Source organism: Anser cygnoides, chromosome Z (assembly GCF_040182565.1).
Source record: "Anser cygnoides isolate HZ-2024a breed goose chromosome Z, Taihu_goose_T2T_genome, whole genome shotgun sequence".
NCBI lineage: Eukaryota > Metazoa > Chordata > Aves > Anseriformes > Anatidae > Anser > Anser cygnoides.
The window spans coordinates 65,619,251-65,640,828 of record NC_089912.1 but is presented as its reverse complement, the minus strand read 5'-3'; the positions used below and the strand labels follow the sequence as shown (position 1 = coordinate 65,640,828).

Sequence of the window (21,578 nt, the reverse complement as noted above, 5' to 3'; positions counted from 1 at the left end):
CAATGGGAATGTCCAAAGCCGGGTTCTGTAATAGCCAATGGTTACTGGCTCATTGAACAACCTTTCCTGCCATCTGTGTGTGTGCATTTGCAATATGAAATATGTTTATTTTTTCTTTATTCTCATGCTCTGTAAAGCTTGGATGGATAGCTGAATTTTCACATACAGAAACTAGGGAGTTTGGCAAATGAGGTCACTACTGATACACACCATTTTTTATGTGAGTGCCTTCCTTTTTACAGATGCAACTTTGACACAGTAAGCCAGTGACTAATCAGTCTGCCCTTCAAAATCAGGGTCTGCAGTGAAGATGGCTAGTTCTTCCTGGTTCCAACCAGGCTAAAAACACAACAGGACTTATAAAATATAAAAGAAAGTTTGAATCCTGTGGAATGAAATGGAATGGGTAAAGACCTGTGCCAATGCTTTGATTACTTGAGCAGCAGGAGGAATGCAACATCTACTTATTTCCTGGTCTAGCCTCCACATACGAATTCCTCCTCTGTAGGTTCATGCTTGCTTGACATCAATATCCATTCTAAGCATGGGATTTATTGCTTTCATAGTGCATCTCAGACTATGTCAAAAGTAGCCTTGATTTATAATTTAAAAAGAAACCTGGGCATTTTTGGTTTCATGTTTAAGAATCTGAAGGCTCGATTTCTTTTTCCTTAAAAAAGAAATGAAAACATACAAGCAGTAACAGTAATACGAGATGAGCGAACATATGTGACTTTGAGTCTTAAACCTGTGAAGCCTTATGGGTGTAACCTTAAGGCTTCAAGCCAAGAGTAACTGGCTTTTAAACTTTGAGTTGCTGTAGAAAACTGGAAAGGGAAAGAGTTGTCACTTTTTAGAGATGTTGGGGCAGACTCCCCAGCTCCAGAGAGTTCCCTCTTATTCTTGCTCTCATGCTGGCTTTCCCAACTGTCTAGGTAAACTGGGGGACCTTGGAGTATTTCAGAAGGATTTTTAAAATTTTTCTGTCTGTGTAAGTTTGAATACACCAGCTAAGGAATCACAGTGTTGCTGATTTTTTTTTCTTCCCTGTCCCAGAGCAAGTTAAGAAGGATGCACTGACCACAGCAAGAGAATAAACAAGAATAAACAAAGATTGAAAAAAAGCTGTAAGAGTGGGTGGGATACCTTGATCTTTTGTTGCATCCCCAGCATGGGCTGGGGGACCTGAGTTGTCAGTAGATTCTTCTCTTTAAATCTAGTATTGCTCTGTATATATTGGAGTGGAGGGGCTGTAGAATGGTTTTGCAACGTTAGCAATCCCTGCAGAAATGCAAACTGAGACACAGGGTACCAAGGCCATCCTCAGTTGCACGCATCTTTTAGATTTCAGCAGCAGGAGGTGTAAATGAATCCTGTGTAGTTCAGGTTGATATCAAAGGCCCTGTCAAAAGTGAGCTCAGTCAAAGTTAGGAGCTTGATACAGAAGCTGTAGCATGAGAAATTTTACAGCCTTTGTTATGCCAGCCTATTGTATGATCACAATAGCTTGCTATAATTCACGAAAAGCTGCTTATTTCTCCCATTGAAAGCCTGGGGGCTCGGGGTGGGTGGTGAGGTTTGTTGTTTGAGTTGAGAGTGGACCACAAAGTTCAGCCATTTTGTGTTGTGTAATCTGACTGTGGAATTTCAGTAGGAGCAGAATTACACTTTTCACTTATGAAATAGCTTCTATTCAGGGTTTGTTCTCTGGGGAATAGCTGCAAAATGCCAGAAGAACAAGATGCGGCCCTTTGTACTGCATCATGTTTGACTAATTAACTCTTGACCTTTCAGTGGCTTTGTACAAATATGGAAGCTTTTGCTTCAATACATGGAATTTCAGGCCATTAGGAAGAAGATATTTCTTCTGTTCCCATCTGGTCTGTTACACCTTCATGTGGTACAAAGCAACTGTGATGTATGCAGCAAAATAAATGCTGAAAACATGTTGTTTTGTGTTGTTTTCATATTTTGATGCTGCAGTGTAAAGACTGGCTTATGAGAAAAGCTCAAGGATGGTGATGTGAAAAGAGTCTATTTTACTTTTGACTTCCGGTACTGGCCAGTAGAGATTAACTATTTTATGCTTATTTTCAGACTGGATATTTCCATCTGCCCCATGGGGATTACTTCATTGAGCCCATTAAAAAGCATCCACAGAAAGAGGGAACGCCCCATCCCCACATTGTCTATGAGGCAAATATCCTTCAAAATGCTTTAAGGAGAAGACGAGCAATCCCAGTGGAAGAACAACAAGCATGTGGATTGAATGGTACAAATGTTGCTGAATTTCTGCCTATTTGCCTTCCACATCTCTCTGAGCAGCTTTTATTTTCCAGCTGTCTGTGCCTTTCCTTCTGCCAGGCTTTCCTAAATTGTGGAAAAAGAGATTATGCAAAATGAGAGTGTCTCAGTCAAAACACCTCTGTGGCCACCCATCTTGTTCCTTTCTGAGTCCGAATTTAAATCCCCCTTGTGACTGCTGGAATATGTTTTTCACACCATTGCTCCTTTCTACCCCACACTTTTTCCTCCAGCCAAAATTGTTCAGTAAATTTGACTTGAAATTCTTCAGTAGTTTTGGGATGACAAGAATTGCAGTTGTTATTATTTTGAATAAAGTATACTCACTTCTTGGAAATGTTGTCCTTAATATAAAATATCCCACAGCTAATCCAGTGTTTATATTTAAGATTTATAGATTCTTTGTGATTGTTACCAGAATATTTAAAGACTTCTGACAGTTCTGAAAGTGTAGTATAAGGCATCAACAGATCAACAGTTATTTGTTTGTTTTGGTGTTTTTTAGAAGCATAAATAAAAAATAATTTACATACTGGAGCAAAAATAGTCGGTGTTATGCCTTTTGGGAAAACAAGCTAATAGGCTATCCTGGAAAGGTGGAGTATGTCTAGAGGGTAGTTGATATCTCCTATCTACAAAATGAGTTCCTTTAATTATTTTTTAGAATCATTTACTTTATTCATTCATTACTAATGGTAAACTTTTGGTAGGAAGAATGAAAAATAACCCAAATGATGTAAGGCCCAAGTTATGTACAAATAGAGGTGCGGAATATGTAGAGGTGTGTGTCTGTGTGTTTTTCATGGGTTAATGGTTAAATAATAGTTGGTTCTTTTCTGAGGGTGCAAAACAAGGAAAGGTATGTTGGAATTTTTAATTCTCAGTCATGACTCCTGCTGCAGTTCTATTGCTGTGTGATGTGAATTGATAATTGAAAGAAGCAAACAACAACTCAGCCCCCTTGTGTTTCTGGTTGTAGACCTGGATAGCACTTGTTGCTTGCTGTGTAAAAGCAGTGTGAAACTGCTGGGGGAAACCAGAAGCCTGATGGCTAGTGGGGAGATACTCAATTTTCTGTGACAATGCATAGGTGAGGATAAGGGGAAGCCATAAGAATTAGTATCAATGGTGTTTCTTACTGTTTTTCATCAAATAAAAATATATCTACTTTTTAGATAACTAAACCTTATGTTGATAAGCCATGAATATCTAATATTGGTGTCTGTTTTAACAGATCTAAAGTATCTCCTTGATTTTCCATTTCCTCTGCTGACTGCTGGGATAAATGAGAGGAATTAGTTTAGATTTGCCTGTGAAGAGTGAGGAACTGTTCTAGCCTACTGTCCTCCATGTTTCTTTTATGCATGGAATAATGTCTGTAAGCAGTAATTTTAAGTGTGGAGAGAAGATAGGAGATAACAGGCATTGTGCTGTGTATTTGCTTTGTGTACTCTGGTTATTTTCTTTCTACTTCTCACTTTTTATCTTTGGGGTCTTCCTTTAAAGTATTGAAGAATGAGACTGAAAAAGACTGTCTATACCTGAACGCTGGGACAAATAGAGCATACCTTCCCTGAGATTTCATGAGTTAGACTAGCTAAGTTTGCTCTAATTGGCTTTTGGATTTAAACTCTTTGTCTGATGTTATTCATTGTAATATGACTGAGCTATTCCTGGTGCTAATAATATGTTCATGAAATTCCAGGCTAGCAAAGGGAGCATCTTATGAATTAAAAAAGTAATGCACTTGTCACTTAGGCTTCTGTGTTTAACTGACTTGATCAGCCTTTATAGGTTATGCCTGCTTTTGGTCAAGCAGTAATCTGCTTGACTGTAATAAAAGTAATCAGTATGAAAAAGTGCATTGGGAAAAGAAAGCATTCCTTTCATTATGTTTCTGCTCTTTGTGTGAAAAGATATAATAATCACTGGTTCTTATGGTGGCCTTAACTCCTTAATTTGTGTTTTATGTTCTGTTATTCGACTGCTGTTGTAGCCAACTCTTCAACAGTGGTAGAAAAAGCCTCCAATGTCATTTCCTGTTTACAGTAGGCCTTATTAAAGAGCAACTGCTCTTCGTAGAGGTAGAATACAGAACAAAAATGGAAAGTGAGTTAATTCTTGAGTTCTTTGCTAAACATATTTACTACACAGGGTGTGGGGAATATTTGCTACATAAAAAGTTTTAAAGGTGGCAAGCTGACTCTTCCCTCTTTTCAACACCACAAGCACTTCCTGCTAAGTTTGATGCCAGAAGTCTGGTATACCCACTGATATCACAGATGGCCCAGATTAATGCCTTTTGGGATCACTTCAAAGGAAGACAATTCCAAGTTCTCATCTAATTGTAGAAACAAATTCTATTTTACAGATTCAACATCATGACCATTCTTCTGTATTCTCAGTCCTAACTTTGTGCTGGGCTGGGGAGTAACTGATAAAGAGCTGCCTGCCATATCCTATGTTTGACCTGGTTTTCAGAGTCAAGTATCTTAAGCTTGTGGGCTGAGGTTCATTATACGGTGTGTGTGATTTTGTTTATTTTCGCTCTGATTCTCTTTGTTTTTGTTTTTTTTTTTGAACTTAAACCGAGACAGTTGAGCCATTTCTAAGAACTATGCCTGTGAAACAATTTGTACACCCAGGCTGAAATGTAATTGTGTCAGGAATAGTGTAGCCAGCAGGAGCAGGGAGGTGGTCGTCCCCAGGTACTCGGCTCTGGTGAGGCCGTACCTCGAGTGCTGTGTTCAGTTTTGGGCCCCTCACTACAGGAAAGGCATCAAGGGTCTGGAGCGTGTCCAGAGAAGGGCTACGAAGCTGGTGAAGGGCCTGGAACACAAGTCCTGTGAGGAGCGGCTGAGGGAACTGAGGTTGTTTTGTCTGGAGGAGGCTCAGGGGAGACCTTACTGCTCTCTACAACTGCTTGAAAAGAAGTTGTGGGGAGCAGGGGATCAGCTTCTTCTCACAAATAACCAGTGATAGGACACAAGGGAATGGCCTCAAGTTGTGCCAAGGGATGTTCAGGTTGGAAATGAGGAGACATTTCTTCTAAAAAGAACAGTCAGGCATTGGAGTGGGTTGCCCAGGGAAGTGGTGGAGTCACGGCCCCTGGGGGTGTTCAAGGAAAGGTTGGACGTGGTGCTTAGGGACATGGTTTATTGGGTGACATTGGTGGTAGGGGGGTGGTTGGACCAGATGACCTTGCAGGTCTTTTCCAACCGTACAGATTCTATTATTCTATGATTCTGTGATAATTTTTGCTTGGAAAAGTTGAACCACATGGATGCTTTGAAGTCAGTACACAAATTTTGATGATGATAATAGTAATCTAGTTGGAGTTAGCAGGTCAGTCAGGCAAGGAATAGAAAGACTACTTTTACAAGCAAAATCAAAAAAGAGGGATTGCAGTAGGAAAGAGGAGGTGAGGATTCTTACTTCCTGTGCAGCATTTTTTAGTCTTTTTTCGATGTAAGGAGCTCTAGAAAAAAGCTCTGCGCAGTTCGCTCACAACAGCTTTTACTGTGACAATGACCAGATGAATCTCCAGGTTCCAACCCTGCTTGTCATCTGTCTCTAATCTACATACAGTAATACTTCTGCATCAGTTACATTCCTGTGCTCTTGCAATGATTATATTAATTAATTTATAATTTGCAGTATCCTGAAGTTTCATGTATTTGGAGAAAAATCATTGTGATAAATGATGTAAATTAGAACTTAGGTATGTGCTGTACGCTCCCACTGCTGCTAAGGCAATTGCAGGATGACTCAGTCATTAGCTGAATGCAAAACTGGATGCTTATCTTAAGAACAGCACTATGATACAGTACATTGCAAGCTGCTGTCTTACAGTGATATTTGAAATGTGTGAGAAAGGGCAAACATGATAAATGAAAAATTGCCCTGACCTTTACATATAACTTTTCTGATCATTTTTGCCTATAGGAGAGGAAAAGTGAGGATTTGTTTTGTTTTTCTAAATAGGCTATCTTAAAAACTTTCCACTGCTCCAAGATACATTGCAAGAGGATGAATTAACCTCCCTTTCACAAAATAAGAGATGATCTGCTCCGGTATCTTTCTGTTTGTTTTAATGCAGTCTGCTACAAGGTACTGGGTTTATTTGTGAGCTGCAAGATGGAGTTTTGTGAAGTTTGTGAATGACAGTGGAGCCCTTCCTGACTCAGCAGTGATAGGAGATTGCAGCACTACAGAGGGGACTGATAGGATATGAAAAGATGGACTTTTTCTTGGTCTGGTGAGGTGGTCAAGTTGCAGTAGTTTAAAGGTAGGGTAGCTGAGTTTTATTCAGACTGCAGCCCAGTGACTGCTGCAGTAAACTATGCTATATAACTAAGTAAGGAGAGATTTATGGTATTAAAATAGATCTCTGTGAATAAGCCATTGGAGCTTTAGGCATAGAGCAGTTGTCATATGCTTTGCCTCATTTTGGCAGTTTTGAAAACAGTTGATAGATGAGTTCCACACATATCAGAATTTGGGATTAGTTTCACTTGTACATTAATCTCCAAATCCTTGTCTGCAGAGGAGTTACAAATCTTAGAAACTTCTCCCTCAGATTGAAGGCATTCGTTCCTTGGAGCTGTGATGGGATAAAGCTGGAGTGAGGGAGGAGGAGATGGTACCCTGGTGCTGTGAGAAGTGAGCAGAGGGGTGGAGGGAACTGAAGGAGCAGAGCAGCAGTATCTCTGCAAAACCATTTTTAAAGTAGTTTGAATGATGTTTTGTGTAGTAATTCATTTAGCAGGTGACTAGAATGTTATTAAGCTATTTCAGAAGATAGTTATGTGCTGTTCTTCCTACGGGTTGTGTCTGAGTGCAGGATTTTATTGAATAATGGTCTTGGTCATTGATAATTAACTTGCAGCTGCCAGAGGACTCTCTTCTTTTTTTCTGTCTGTAAATGTACAGCATAAACTGTTAGTCTTGGCTCTTGACAGTGAAGTCCTTTGTTTAACCAGTTGGGAGAGGGCAGGAAAAAAGTCCAGGACACTGTTTTATTCTCAAAGGATAGTCTGTCTTTTTTTGGAAGAATATTGTGGCCAATGTAAGCAGCCTTGCTTGCTGGCAGAACCCGATACATGCTGCGTGACTTCCATATCTTTCAAAGAATGATGCTGACATTTTTCCAGTATTTGTTTATCTTGCATTTAACCACATCAATTACTATTCAGCTTAATTTGCATAGTTTCTCCAAAACACAAAGTCTATTTTTTCTTAGAATAGTAACTTCACGTATTGAATTATAATAACCAAGATGAATTCAATGCAGAGGGAAGAGCATCTTTCTACCTGCATCCTTTTTCTTTCTTTAAACAAGCTCTGCAAACCTGTTTAAATGGTGCTTGCTGTGAAAAAAGAGCAAATGGATACATTTAGACAGAGTGACCTCTGTTTTAAAGCCGGAACCACAAAAGAAACAGCCTCCAGGAGTACGTGGAGTATCTCATTTCTGGAACAGTCTTCACTGAACTGAGAGCAGTGAGCACATGCTTGTGCAGACAGCAGGAGATTTTGCATTTCAGAGGTAGGATACCTGGGAAACACAGAAATCACAGCTGATTTTTTCTAATAGTGAATGAAAAAATTGCTTTTAACTGTTTGATATCAGCAGATTTTTTTTTTTCCCAAACAAGCTTATGAAAAAAGTGCAGAAGTTTCAAACTTTCTTTCTCTCCTTGTTTTGGATGAAATACAGTTAATTTTCTTCTGAGTACCTGGCATGGTGCTGTGTTTTGGATTTAGGATGAGAATAATGCTGCTAACACCCTGATGTTTTAGTTGTTGCAGAGCAATGCTCACATAGAGCCCAGGATGTTTCAAATTCTGGTTTGGCCCTGCCAGCGAGGAGGCTGGTGGTGCACCAGGAGCTGGGAGGGGACAGAGCCGGGACAACTGACCCGGGCTGGATAAAGGGATGTCCCACACCATGCGGTACTGTGCTGAACAGTTAATAGGGGCTGGCTGGCCAGGGGGGCCATTGCTGCGCACATACTGGCTGGGCGTTGTTCAGTAGGTGGTGAGCAATTTTGTTGTGCATCACTTTTTTTTTTCCTTTTTTCTTCTTTTTTTCTTTTTTCTTTTTTCTTTTTTTTTGCTTCTTTTTCCTTTCTCTTTTTCCTTTTTTCCTTTTTTCCTTTTTTCCTTTTTTCCTTTTTTCCTTTTTTCCTTTTTTCTTTTTTCTTTTTTCTTTTTTCTTTTTTCTTTTTTCTTTTTTCTTTTTTCTTTTTTCTTTTTTCTTTTTTCTTTTTTCTTTTTTCTTTTTTCTTTTTTCTTCTTTCTTTTTTCTTCTTTCTTTTTTCTTTTTTCTTTTTTTTTCTTTTTTCTTTTTTCTTTTTTCTTTTTTCTTTTTTCTTTTTTCTTTTTTCTTTTTTCTTTTTTCTTTTTTCTTTTTTCTTTTTTCTTTTTTCTTTTTTTCTTTTTTCTTTTTTCTTTTTTCTTTTTTCTTTTTTCTTTTTTCTTTTTTCTTTTTTCTTTTTTCTTTTTTCTTTTTTCTTTTTTCTTTTTTCTTTTTTCTTTTTTCTTTTTTCTTTTTTCTTTTTTCTTTTTTCTTTTTTCTTTTTTCTTCTTTCTTCTTTCTTTTTTCTTCTTTCTTCTTTCTTCTTTCTTCTTTCTTCTTTCTTCTTTCTTCTTTTTTTTTCTTCTTTCTTTTTTCTTTTTCCTTTTTCCTTTTTCCTTTTTCCTTTCTTCTTTCTTCTTTTTTCTTTTTTCTTTTTTCTTTTTTCTTTTTTCTTTTTTCTTTTTTCTTTTTTCTTTTTTCTTTTTTCTTTTTAAGTAAAGGAAGTGTTTCTTTCTGTCTTAATTTAGCTCTCTTCATCTCAACCCATAAGTTCGTGCACTTTTACCTTTTACAGTACTCTCCCCCATCCCACTCAGGGAGAGTGAGCATGTGGCAGTGTGGTGCTGAGCTGCCTGGCGAGTTAAACCACAACACTTTCATGTTTCAGGAAGGTTTTTTTTTTTTCAGGGGTTCTTTGGAGTTTATTAGCAGCTTATCAAAGATAAGATAGATTTTCTTTTTTCATTGTCTTCTGCTTTCCTTCTCCAGAAAAAAGGAAGAGTTGTCTTCTGTTTCTGAAATCTCTGGGTTCTGTGCTCAGGAGATAAAAATTCTTCAACTTGTAGATGTTAGCATTTAACATACAAATTTAAGAAGACTTCTTTGTTCATTACACTTTGCTGTCAAAAATGCTGTTGTTAGAAGTGGGCTTTCTAAGAAATCAAGAGGTGTAGTGTTCTTGCTAAGCAATGGAAAGGATACTAGGTTTCATTAGCATACAGATGTTCAATGAATCTGCTTAAAATATTACTTGAACTTTATGTTGGAACAGCACAGGATAATGCTGATACATCTTAACTTCATTACCCAAGTAGCTGAATACTTCAGTTTAATCTGGATGTGTTACAAGCTAGCACGTTTTACAGTTCTTGGAGAGTAACAGTCATTGTCAAAGGCTGATTCATCCTATCCTAAGATGTCTTCTCTGACATTTGGGATGCATTGTCCATGGGAGCTGTAGTTACATGCAGTAGAAGTATTGATGGAGGAGAATGGAAGAAAATACTGCATTTTATGCAGTTCTTCCTCTCCAGTAGAATCAAACCCAGTGCCTTCTCCATGTGGATCCAAAGTCTGTGCTGAAATGTGGCAGAGAAAGCTCAGTGCTGGCAGAGTGCCTGCACTTAGTGTCCTAGTCCTTGAAGGTTTTATTATCTTCTCTTTTCCAATGGAATTTAAGCTTCAGTATTTCAGTACATCCTACCAACTGTAACAGGGTGGTTTCCATTTGAACTTGTATTGTGCTGGAGGTAGGGGAGAAAACAAGTGGAAATGGGAGATTGTTGTTACAACTTGGTAATAGTCACTTGTTGCACCAAAATGTATCAGAAAAATGATACGCTTCCTCATTCACTGACTGAATAAATTTTAAAGTTCTGTGAAAGGACATTTTTCAAACAATATAAGTCAAAATTATAGTGGGGGAGGCAATCTCCTTTATTGCATTTCAGCAGTCTTTCTGTTCCATCCTGTGCCACTGGGAAGAAGCAGAATTTGCTACACTATGCTTGCTTTCCTGTAGATTAAAGGGTAGATTGTGATCTCTTGTCTTCACTGAAACAGTTTGCATAACCTCTCATTACGTTAAGGAGTCTGTTTGCAGACTGAACTTATGATCAGCATTTTAAACCATGTTCCATGGTAGAGGAATATATTCTACTCTTGATCTGTGCCGACGGTTTCCCGTGTCAAACTGTGTGTGATGCTATTTCTCTTTTAAAGTATTGATATTGATTTGGTAAACAAATGATTTGCTAATGTAAATGTTAAATTGCTGCAGTATTGATTTGGGGAGCAATACAGTTGGAAATTAAACTGTAACATGTCACATGCCATCATCCCTTTCTCTTTTGTAGAGTAATGTTAGCCGTGAACAATTTTAAACCTTATTTGCACAGTTGAAATAAAAAATAGAGAAAGCTGCATGGGGGAAAAGATTTTGTTACAGGATTTTGCAAACTTGCTCAGAACCCTTGTCTCATTAATAGAGTAGTATTGGCAAAGCTGTTCAGCCTTCAGTGCGGTTAGTGCCAAACTTCTCAGTCATATTGAACTCTCTGTGAACTTTCTAAGAAGAATCTACAATTACATTATTATTTCAGGGCAGATCACGGACTTCTAATTCTTCTGAGAAGTGCTGGGCTTGTGCTGTGGGGCTAATGCACTGATACGAGCTCAATGTTCTCAGTTAGTTTCTCCAAAGTCTGCATGTCCCTGATGAGCCTCCAGTGGCCTTCTGTTATATGTGACCCACTTAAACTGTGAGAGGCTTGTAATGCTTGGACACCTGTTTATTCTGCAGGAAACACAGTGTCCTCACAGCTTGTCCACTCCTTGCTTGGGTGTAGTGTTCTTCACTCCATGTTCCCAACATCTGCTTGAACTTGGATGCATTTTGCATAATTGAAGAGAGTCCTCTGGGTGATTTATAGTTAAAAGGAGATTGTCTTACTTCTCTCATTGATTTTAACTTATGATTAACTGGGGACAGAGGATGTGGCATAACTTAGGAGGTGGTAAGATTATTCTTATCCTCCACTACTTCAGTCATTTTGCAGAGCAAACTGTAAGCTCTATCTTTTGTGCGTAGAAGTGAGGCTGTATCTGGACTTACCTTGCTCCTCACCTGATTACTTGGTGGCATGCTCTGGAATGCACAGATCCCATTCTCCACTCCTGATTATCTGTTGAGTGTAGGATGGAGTTCTCAGCTCTAGCAATGGCTGCTTGTGGGGATCAGTCTCATCATGCATTTCTGGCAGTATCAAGTTGTTTGGGACATTTTGTTTAGTAGGAGCAATTACACTAGGCAGGTAGCAGTCTGCAGAGGACATCTTTGGGGATCCAAGGCGTTGTTTCTGACACAGGTCTTCATATCTGAACTGTTCATGCATTCAGTATCTGAAAGCAAAGATCTGCCTCAACACAGATTCGGAAAGCTACTGAACTAGCTGGGTTTGATTTGTTATGAAAGACATTTAGTAGGGTTTACAGGTTTGTTTCTCAGTCTCACAGGGCTTATGTAAAGTTTACCTGCTGCAGGGTGTCTTTGTAAATAATGCCTCTTTGCTGTATGCTATTTCTGTAGAAAGAACTCTACTGAAAAACCTGGGCATAAATAACAGACTGGAGGGACATTATTCACTGAAAGATCATACAGAATTACACACGTTTTTTTTCTAGAGAAAGGAATTGTTCAGCTGAAGTAGGCATCTGACTTTATGCAAAAAAAAAAACCACAACAAACCACAACACAAACAAACAAACAAAAAAACCACCAAGTGACCAAAAGACTGCTATGCCAAAAGGTACAGCAAATGTTTTTAGTTACTGCCACTAACTGTTACACTGAAGACTTTGTGAAACCATTTGTTATGTGCCCAGGTTTCTATATGAAAGAAAATAAAAGAGAATATTAATTCTTGTCATAATCTCTTGTGTACTGACTCTGCTTTTCTTGCAAAAATATTCAACTTAAACTTAAGCAAACAACATGGAATGAGGTAGCTTTATATTTTCCTATCCTTCTTAAACAATTACTGATGAAGTCTCTCTACACATAAATTAGACGATTAGAGGTCTCCTCTGAACTGTTCTAGCCAGTATCAAGGAACACTGCCAGAAAGTTGAATCTTTGTGCAAAACAGAATGTCCCTGATGTCCTTTATTCATTTCTTCAAAAACAGTCTAATTCCATACTGTCTCTGCTTTATACTCATTTTAAAAAGGTCTTGTCTAAGGTTTTGCTCAGCTGTTTATTTCTTAAACACAAAGAACAGCCTCAGTATGAGTCTTCCACGCTGCCAAAGTTAGAATTAGAAGCAAGTTTCTTGCCTACCTCATGACTAAAACAAGCTGGATCAAGTTCTTTCCACTCTGTACCTCACTGTTGTCAGTTGTGCCCCAAGTCTGCATTCTCCTCAGCTCTGTGGAGATTTGGATGTGGATCAAAGTCTTCTTTCAGGTGTTGCAGAAGTTTTATCAAGGGATCATTCCTGACATTTTCTATATTATTTGCCTGACATTCTCCAGGTAAAATATTCACTGAAAAACTATCTGCCTTATGGTATTTTCAGTGTCCCAGTTGCATCCATTCCCCATTGTGAAATATTTCTGTCAGTCAGGTGTTCCTCTGAGGAGATGTCTGGTACGAGAAGAATGAAATTTTGCCTGCTGGGGAGGTAATGGGGAAGAATTGCAGTGAAAGAAGGGACTTTCCTGGAAAGCCTGAGCCAGTAACACTCGGAGGCAGGTAAAAGTTTTACAACAGAGATTGCCTTAGCATTAAAGAAGGGCTTACTGAACAACCTCTTCCTCAGCTGATGGATGTAGCCCAATTTTATCCATCATCATCTTCATCTTTTTTTTTTTATTGATATTTTTCTCTCCTTAGGCTATTATTAATCATATTATTTTATGATGTGTTTGAACTGGATGTCTTCAGGCAAACACTTCTGCATTTTTCTCTTTTTCTGGTCCCATGCACATACATACCTTTAAAATCTGAAGACTACAGGAAAGAAAATGACTGGGAACTTTCTGCAAATGAAAACTGAGCTTGTTTATTAGAAAATAATAAATGTTGAGTCTGTTAACAAGGTTTTCCTTGTTTTTCTTTCCAGTACAGTGCAAATTTCAAAGCTCTAAGCAAACACTTTCAAATGTCTTGGTATTTGATTGTGTGAGCCCCAATAACTCTTTCCCATGAAGTATTCTGTCGTGGTTTCCATTGGCAGCAAACTACAGTGAGTCCAGTTAACTATAGCTGATGTCACTGGTCAACCTCCATCCTATAAGTGACAAAAATGGAAGAAAATTAATAGAATCATGACTTCCCACAGGTTGTATTGCCTCTGACAACTAGCATTTGATCAGAAACAAGAATTAAAAATAAAATTCACACTCAAAACTCTGGCTAAAACCAGGAATATGATTGGACCAGATGATCTTGAAGGTCTTTTCCAACCTTTATGATTCTGTGATTATATGAATATCCACTCACCTGAGTTGTAGCACTCATGAAGAACTCAAAATGTCACTGGTCACCCCAGGACAGTATTATCTTAACAGGGCTGCTTATGTGGGGTGCTCAGTGGCAGGAGTCCTCAACTTCTCACATGCAGAGATGCTGTTGGCCACCTTCCGTGACACATTTTAGGTTTTTTTCATGCTACAGGTGCCTGAATAGCTGGGACATGGGCTGTCCCTCCTCTATTGTTTCAACTGCTGGTGTCTTGTGTGTGGATGCCTCCAGTTCAGAGGTGTAATTGGGCGAACTGAAAGCTTGTGTGTTGAGTTGGCGTGGGAGAGCCTCTGTGATGGTCTTTCAAAATGTCGTGAAACTTAAAAATGTTGTCAGGTCCTGCATCTAAGAACAGAAAACAGTTAAGGCAGTATGCACCCATGATTTTCAAGACGTAATATTAGGATGATTCTTTTCAGTAACTCCCAGAATGACCAACCCCGTTGTAGGCCCAGGCCTAGAAGGCAGTCCTCGCCTGCAAGAGCTAGTCTGACACTGCTGGTGTTTGTTGCAGAAGCACAGCAGGATTAGGCCAAAGGCTTTGAAGGCTGTATTGCTCTAAAAACGTCATCTGAAATACAAGATATTTGGCCTTGGCCAAGGGCAAGGAGACTATTCAAACTGCAAGCATGTGTTTTTTCCTATGAGAGCACTAGGGGGATTGGTATATTTTAGATTCAAAGGAAATGGAATGGAAAAAACAACCGGTCCAGAAGAAGGCCAAATAAACTCTGTTGTATAAGCACAAAGATAAGAAAGTTATAGCATATGCAGCATTTCTTGAAGATATCATTTCAAACTTTAAAAGAACTGTTCTTTTCAATATTAATTCCAGACTGTCTTTTTCTTCTTTCCCTTGGTAATCTGTATTTAACCAAACTAATTAAAAGACATAGTTTGACTGTGAATTCAAAAACCTATTCTGTGAGTATCCATTTCTCTTTCACAACACCGACATTATGACATTATACATTGATTTAGTTGTGGTGCTTCACATTTCTTAAAGTATCTTTGGAAAAGTTGGACTTAAAACTGAGGGGTTTTTTTCTTCTTTTTTTTTCCTTTTTTGTTTTTGTTTTGTTTTGGTTTTTGTTTGAAACAATCCAAATTTCTGGAATTATGTATAAACTGTTACAACTATTTTCCACATATAACAAACTGCCATGCTAGGATTGTTCACTTACTGGCCTCTCTGTCCACAGCATGCCTCCAACCCAAAGGTCTTTAGACAGGTGCATGAAGCTGCCAAAAAGATTTAATGGGCTACAGTATTTTAGGGAAGAACCTGTTTGGTTTGGGTGTTTCTAAGTATGGCCAATGAGCAAAGGAATTGGATCCAGTCATTCTCTCCAGCTTTTACCCTTGCTCCCCTGTATTGGCTCATGTTAGTACTGCTCCTCGGATTCCCTTTGTAATGGAAATATGTCACAATGTTTTTGAGTGCATTGGGAAAAAGCACTATTTTCCTCAGAACTGTTGAAAAGAAAGGAAGGAAGGAAAGAAGAAAGGGGAAAAAAGCAGTTGAAACTTAAATCCTGTTAATATAATATTAGAAATCAAACATCAGGATTTGTGCAGTCCCTTACAGTAGATATTTAGTTTTGTTACAGTGTTGGCGTTACCGATTTGTTTGCTCTACTGGTTCAGATAAATGTTTTATCAGTATTACTCTACTGGTGTCTTCAAACCAATATGTCATTTCTAGGATTTTATATAGCAGGTGAAGTTGTATCACTGTGTTAGAGATGCTTCTAGATTTCATCATGGGTTTTGATATAGAAACAACTCTGGTTCTAATGTATTTCCAAGAGATCTGGGCCTGCTTGAGATGAGAGTGAGAAAGAAAGAGATACTGCACCAAAAGACGTGCAGCAGTCCTGCCAGCTGAGATGTTTGCTGGGAGGGCATTGGACTGCACATCGTTTTGGAAGTCCAAGTCAGCTTTATTTGCTCCCTAGTCTTGCTAATGTGACCCATCTCAATATGTTTCAAACCCTTTAGAGGGGAAAGAGCTGAGGCAGTTGTTCCTTCTACATCTTCAGAACTCCCTGAATTTACAATCAGTTATTAGCTTGCTGCTTGACACCAGAAAATAGAGGGCAGAGATGCGCTTCCCTGATTTTAAAGCGGTTGCACAGGGGTGCAAGTGCTACCATGATTGCAGGGCTCTGGGGGTACCGCTAAGCTGGCCGTAGCAACATGAAGCTCTCAGCATAGACTGGTTTTTCTAAATTCTGAAGTGAGACTGGCACCGTGAGTAGAATTCTGAGGTGTCTCAGCCAGTCTGCTGTGGGTAGCAATTTATACCTACAGCATGGTGCAATGATTTCCATTTTGTTCTATGTAAACTTACCTTACCTTTACCCGAATTAATGAAGAGAGAGAGCTCGCAGAATGAGACTATTGCAGAATTCACAAGAATGGTGGTAACACACTAAATAGCTTATACAAATACCAAATTGCTGTTTCATTTTTGTTTTAATAACAGCCAAGAACACTAGTATCCGAACAGGGTTTTAGAGTATTTAGAAAGGACTGATTACTGTCTTACTTTCTAAGCTCTAAAGCTCCTTTCCAGTCCTGTTAGTGCACACTACCTGTTAACTGTGAGAAAGTATTCTGGGGGGGAAGAAAAGAAAAAAGATTAAAAGGATTGTGTTTATATTCATGAACTATATAAAATGTTGAAAAGCAGTGCTAAAACAAAGCCTGTCGATTTTTATAAGGAACACGAAGGACCTTGTGTTGACCTTGGATAATTGAAAAAGAGTTGTTCAAAAGTTATAAGGGGCGTTCCAAATACTTGATATTAGTTTTTAGAGTATATGCATTTTAATTTTTTCTTCCCACTCCTCCTCCCCCTGTGTGTTTTGCTAAAGAATTGTGTGACGCATTTTCTTAGATGTAGCTACCACCTACAATAGATAGACCTATGGCTGACATAAAATTAGTTTTGAAAAATGAGGTTCTATCTTCTGCATTAACAGAGAGGTAAGCTAAGATGTTGAGAAATGGTGAGTGTAATCTAGATAATTTTCTTGCTGTTTTGCTGTCCTCTCTTAAAAAAAAGTCAGGATTTCACAGCAGATAAGAGCCAGTTGTAAAATTGTTGGTTATAAGACCCGTAAAATCTCATTGTCAGTGCTCAGTGAAATAACCCTACATATATTTTAATGGATGCTTCATTAATTTATGTAAGTAAATGCATCCTCATACATTTTTACTTAGCTACTGAGGACCTGGGGTCTAATTATTTCTTAACCAGTCAATTCCTCAAATACTAAGCCAAAGATCTGTCTAGAACTAATTTTTATTTTTATTTTTTTTCTTTAGTTTTTACCTGTTTCATGTTTGGACATGAAATCATTTATTTCTGCCTAGTGCTTTATAGTGGGAATAGCTGTCATGTTGCAGCTGGAGAGCTCTCAAATCCAGTCTTGAAAAGATATTTTTAGCTGAATTCTTGACTTAGTTTCACATCTGGAGAATTTAAGCAGGTGAATGTCTTCTTGAAATCTAGCCAAGGTTTTTGTGTTGATATTGCCAAAAAGTAAGAAGATGCCAGTTGGGATGATTTCAAACAAGTTATCTAATTCCCATGTGTATGGGTATCCAGTAACCTTTCTGCTGACATCTTAAAGGAGTACATTTGAAGCACGTTGCAATTTAAGTTATACATTTTGAAAGCTGAACTAGAAACTGTTATTTCTTCAAATCAAGAAGATGTTTGGGTAGCTGAATGATAAAAATAAATTGAAAGTATTAATGGAATGCCAAAATGTGTAGCTAATGTCCAGCACTGTAAGCATATAGAATAACCACAAAGGCAGGCAGGTTATATGATAAACATGAGTAGGCTTCCTTTTCATTAAATTTGCTGGGCAAATTTTGTTAAATATGCTGGTGGTGGTATTCCAAATAGTATCTATTGTGTTTTACAACGTTATGTTTTATCTGCAAATGCTGAGCTTGTGTTTACTCATACACCACAATCGTGCAGGTATTCTTGGCAACTGCTAGTCCAGCACAATGAGACCAGATTTGCACTAATAAATGAAACATGTCTGCATTCTTTGGCATTGCTGCCAAGTCGTAAAGACCAGTCTGTGTCCATGCATTACATTTTCTTAGCCTCTTGAACAGAGTGGCCAGATCCTGACTACTGAGAGGGATTCCTGGCCTGCGACCACTCCTGTACCACACTCAGGAACAGATTGGGAGCATTCTATTCACCCCTTCCTGAGGCCATGCCAGGAACCGTCCACTTTTGAGTTGGCAGTTTCCAGTGCCTGGGTGTGTTTCCCTGACCATATTTAATTTACTGGAGCAGGCAAAGCCTTACAGTTTACAGCCTGATGGGGCAAGCTTTTGGTTCCTTTTTTTTGGTAAGAGAAGTTAGGAGTATGGAGTGCCATTTTGCACCACAAATCTTCAAGTGTGGCCTTATATATCTTTGGTACACGGAGAGCAGGTTGTCTAAAGAGGAACCATGTTAGTGGTAGGTGTTCTGCGCCCTGTCAGAAGCATCATTCTTGGGACAGCCATGCTGACAAGGACAGCTCAGAAATGAAGATGCCATTCACAGAAAGTCAGGGTGTCAGTATATTATAGCTGAGGTTCAATAAGCTATTGCAAATAAGCTATTATACTAGAGGAGTGGAGCTCTTCATCCTTTCAAAATATGAAAGTCAAAAAGAAGTATGTTGGGATTGCTTCTCTTTATGGAAATATGGAAGCAAGTTTTCAGGAGTGATTTCTGCGAGCAGCTACTGAGGTCTTACCAGCAGGTTGTTTTTTGTACAAAAAGTTTTGGTTCATTGTTTAAAATGGAAAATAAAAGGGATTTGAGTGTAAGAGGGAAATGACGCATATGTTAGGGTGAGCTCTGAAACGTGATTTTGTTGTGACGAAAAACAAAAGGAAAATTAGAAAATGATTTCATATTAAAGGGCATTTTGCTCAAGCTTAAACAGAACATTCTTAATTTTTAGGGTGAAATGAAACATTCTTAGCTTTTATGTTTTTCAGCCTGTTTTAAGTAAACAGAACTGTACTTAGGCTGAAAATGGTTGCATAATTAAAAAAAAAAGTAATTTTCAAAATTTTGAAGTGAAACACGTGACTTTTTTGCTATTTCTTTGAATTAATTTTAAGGTATCGCAGATTACTTTGAAGCATTTCAGTTGACCTGAATCTCTTTTTTTTTTTTTTGACAAAAGTAGCAGACTGAATTTTTTCCTGCAGCTTTGGATGCCAGTATAGTACTTTCTCAGTCACTTTCAGTCACTTGAATTTACAACTGTAGAGACAAGCAATTAAGCTTTGTAGTAATGTCAGAAGTGAGTGCTTGAAATAGCGTTTTGATGGCTGCTCTCTCTGCTAACTCATAGCAGGTCAAGATTGTCAGTCATTACTAATTGCTGATACAGAATAGTGTTTTAGAACCTGTTTTTAGTTGCAGGATCAATTGGTTTGGATGAGAGAAAAATGAATATTTTGTACAGTTTTCATTTATGTCCTACTAAAACATCAGATAAGCTTTGAGTGATCATTTATATGGCTCTTATTTTGTTGGCTTACTCATATGTGTAGAAATATTAGTTTTTTGGACAGTCTTGTAGATGTTTCATGGATCATCAGTGGTCAAGAAACATAGTCTTTAACTTAAGGGAGCCAACTTGGTTCATGGTCTGAACTTTTGGGTAGACCTGTGCGGTATCAAGAGTTGGACTTGATGATCCTTAAGGGTCCCTTCCAACTCAGGATATTCTATGATTCTATGATTCTATGAACTTTATAGTTGACTAGTTAAAGAGCGTCAGATATGAGCTATACTATATGTCACTGCTGACTTCAACCTCTTGCCACATTTATCCCAAACCGTTATTCCACAAATACCATCAGTATTTGTTCTCTTCTGTCTAGGAGTGCACGAAGCAAATACTAAAGTTATAAAGATAGGTGAAATATAATGCCATTTAAGGTGCAACTGAAAGTAATCTATATGTGTAGAAACCAATAAGATAAGTATCTGGAAAATGAAAGCCCAGTGTACTGCTAATATTGCCCAAGTGGAAAAATAAATAAATAAATATTACTGTTTCTAGTAATTATGGCTGAGATGAAGAGAACTGCCACCGACTTCCTGAAGTCAGTGGGATAATGAAAAATGAAATGTAAATTTGCTCACTATTTTAAATATACAAGGTGATTTGACAGCTGTAGACAGTCAATTAATACTGAATACTGTGCAAGTTTCTGTTTCTTTACAGAGCCTATCGGGACTTCTTGTGAGCCCTCCTTGTGACAGCAAGATTTATGCAGAGATTGTGAAATTCCTTAGTTAACTAGAAAAGACTGCCCCAGATCAACTATTCAATGAGAACTATGTTTTCTATAGAGAATCTCTTTATACAGATAGTATATATTCATGGTACCCAGTAGGACGTCTGGAGGGGAATAGGCAGCTCCCATGGGCTTGGGAAGGTGTAGAGCTCCTACTTGTTGTTGACCTAAGCAGTTTTGACACAACTTAGAGTACCTGTTTTGGTCCCTAAATATTTCTGGAGCCTCTCTATTACAGCTATTCCTTGTATCAAGAAGTGGGCTCATCTCAGTATGTAATTTGAAGTGATTTATTCCACAGTTCACCTAAGACCTGGCAGATTTCAGTGCAAGCTTTTGACCTGAAGTTATATCCCAAGGTCCTGTATTTTGTAACACTCGGGTCACAAATAAAACTGACAAAACCTGCCACTTGTAAACCAAAGTTAATGCTGCCCTTAGGTGAAAGATCTCATAATTTAACATTTTAGCTGGGAGAATATAACTAATTAACTTAGAAAGTCAAAGAAGATCTGACAGGCACAACTGTCTGCTTGCTGGTTTTGAATATTACAAATATCTGGAGCTTTCCTGGGGGATTAGCTGAGCAGCACTTTCTGAGCTTTCCATGACCCAGCACAAGTCAAAGCAGGACAGAGGCAGCAGAGTGGAGCGTGCCAACATCTGAGACAGACATAAAAACAAGACAAGGAGTTCAGGATGCTTCAGCTCGTGAATGGGAGCTACAGTTGAACTGGAATCTTGCAGAGTACTTGGAGGGGAGCTGTTTGGCATTTTGGAAAGGGAGGAGGGGAAGTTAGGGCAAGAGGAACAGAAGAATGCAAAGAGATCAGGCCAAGCAGGAGGACACAGGTGGGTGATGTGGAATAGCTTTAGTTCAACAGCCACACTTTTCCCAGACAGTTGCAAAGCAATCCACCAAGATTCAGTTCTTGGGATTTGCTTTGTGAGGATGAAAATATGAGCTGGAGCAGGGTCACAACCCACAGGGAGGCTGCATCCTGTTTTGGGACCACCTGCCAGTCTGAGTAAACACAGGAGAGGTGGCATCTTGCAGCTGCTCTGCACCGCCTCTCTGCCTCTCACTTCCTATCCCACCGCAAGAGGAGGCAGGAGCAGCTGGTCTCAGCTGGTTCTGTACCAGACTTTGCACAGGGAGACACAAGTGGCTGTTTTGCTATATTTGCTGAAGAGAAAAGCCAGAGAGGAGTTCCTGTGGCACATGGCTCAGCTCTTGGAGACCTGGAGGAGGCTCTCAAACCCACCCAGCGTTTCTGATTCATATGCGTGGAGGAACATAAGCAGACAAAATAATGTTGGTCACGC

General features: G+C 38.7%; 1 protein-coding gene across 4 annotated transcripts in view; it reads left to right on the top strand.

The window, feature by feature from the left end:
* The window catches only part of ADAMTS12 (ADAM metallopeptidase with thrombospondin type 1 motif 12), a 171,468-nt gene that overhangs the window by 64,576 nt on the left and 85,314 nt on the right, over positions 1 to 21,578 (top strand). For all 4 annotated transcript variants that reach the window (XM_013181607.3, XM_048051242.2, XM_048051245.2 and 1 more), the window contains one exon: positions 2,098 to 2,272. In XM_013181607.3, the coding sequence (XP_013037061.3) occupies positions 2,098 to 2,272 (175 nt within the window). The remainder of the gene's footprint in view (positions 1 to 2,097; positions 2,273 to 21,578) is intronic.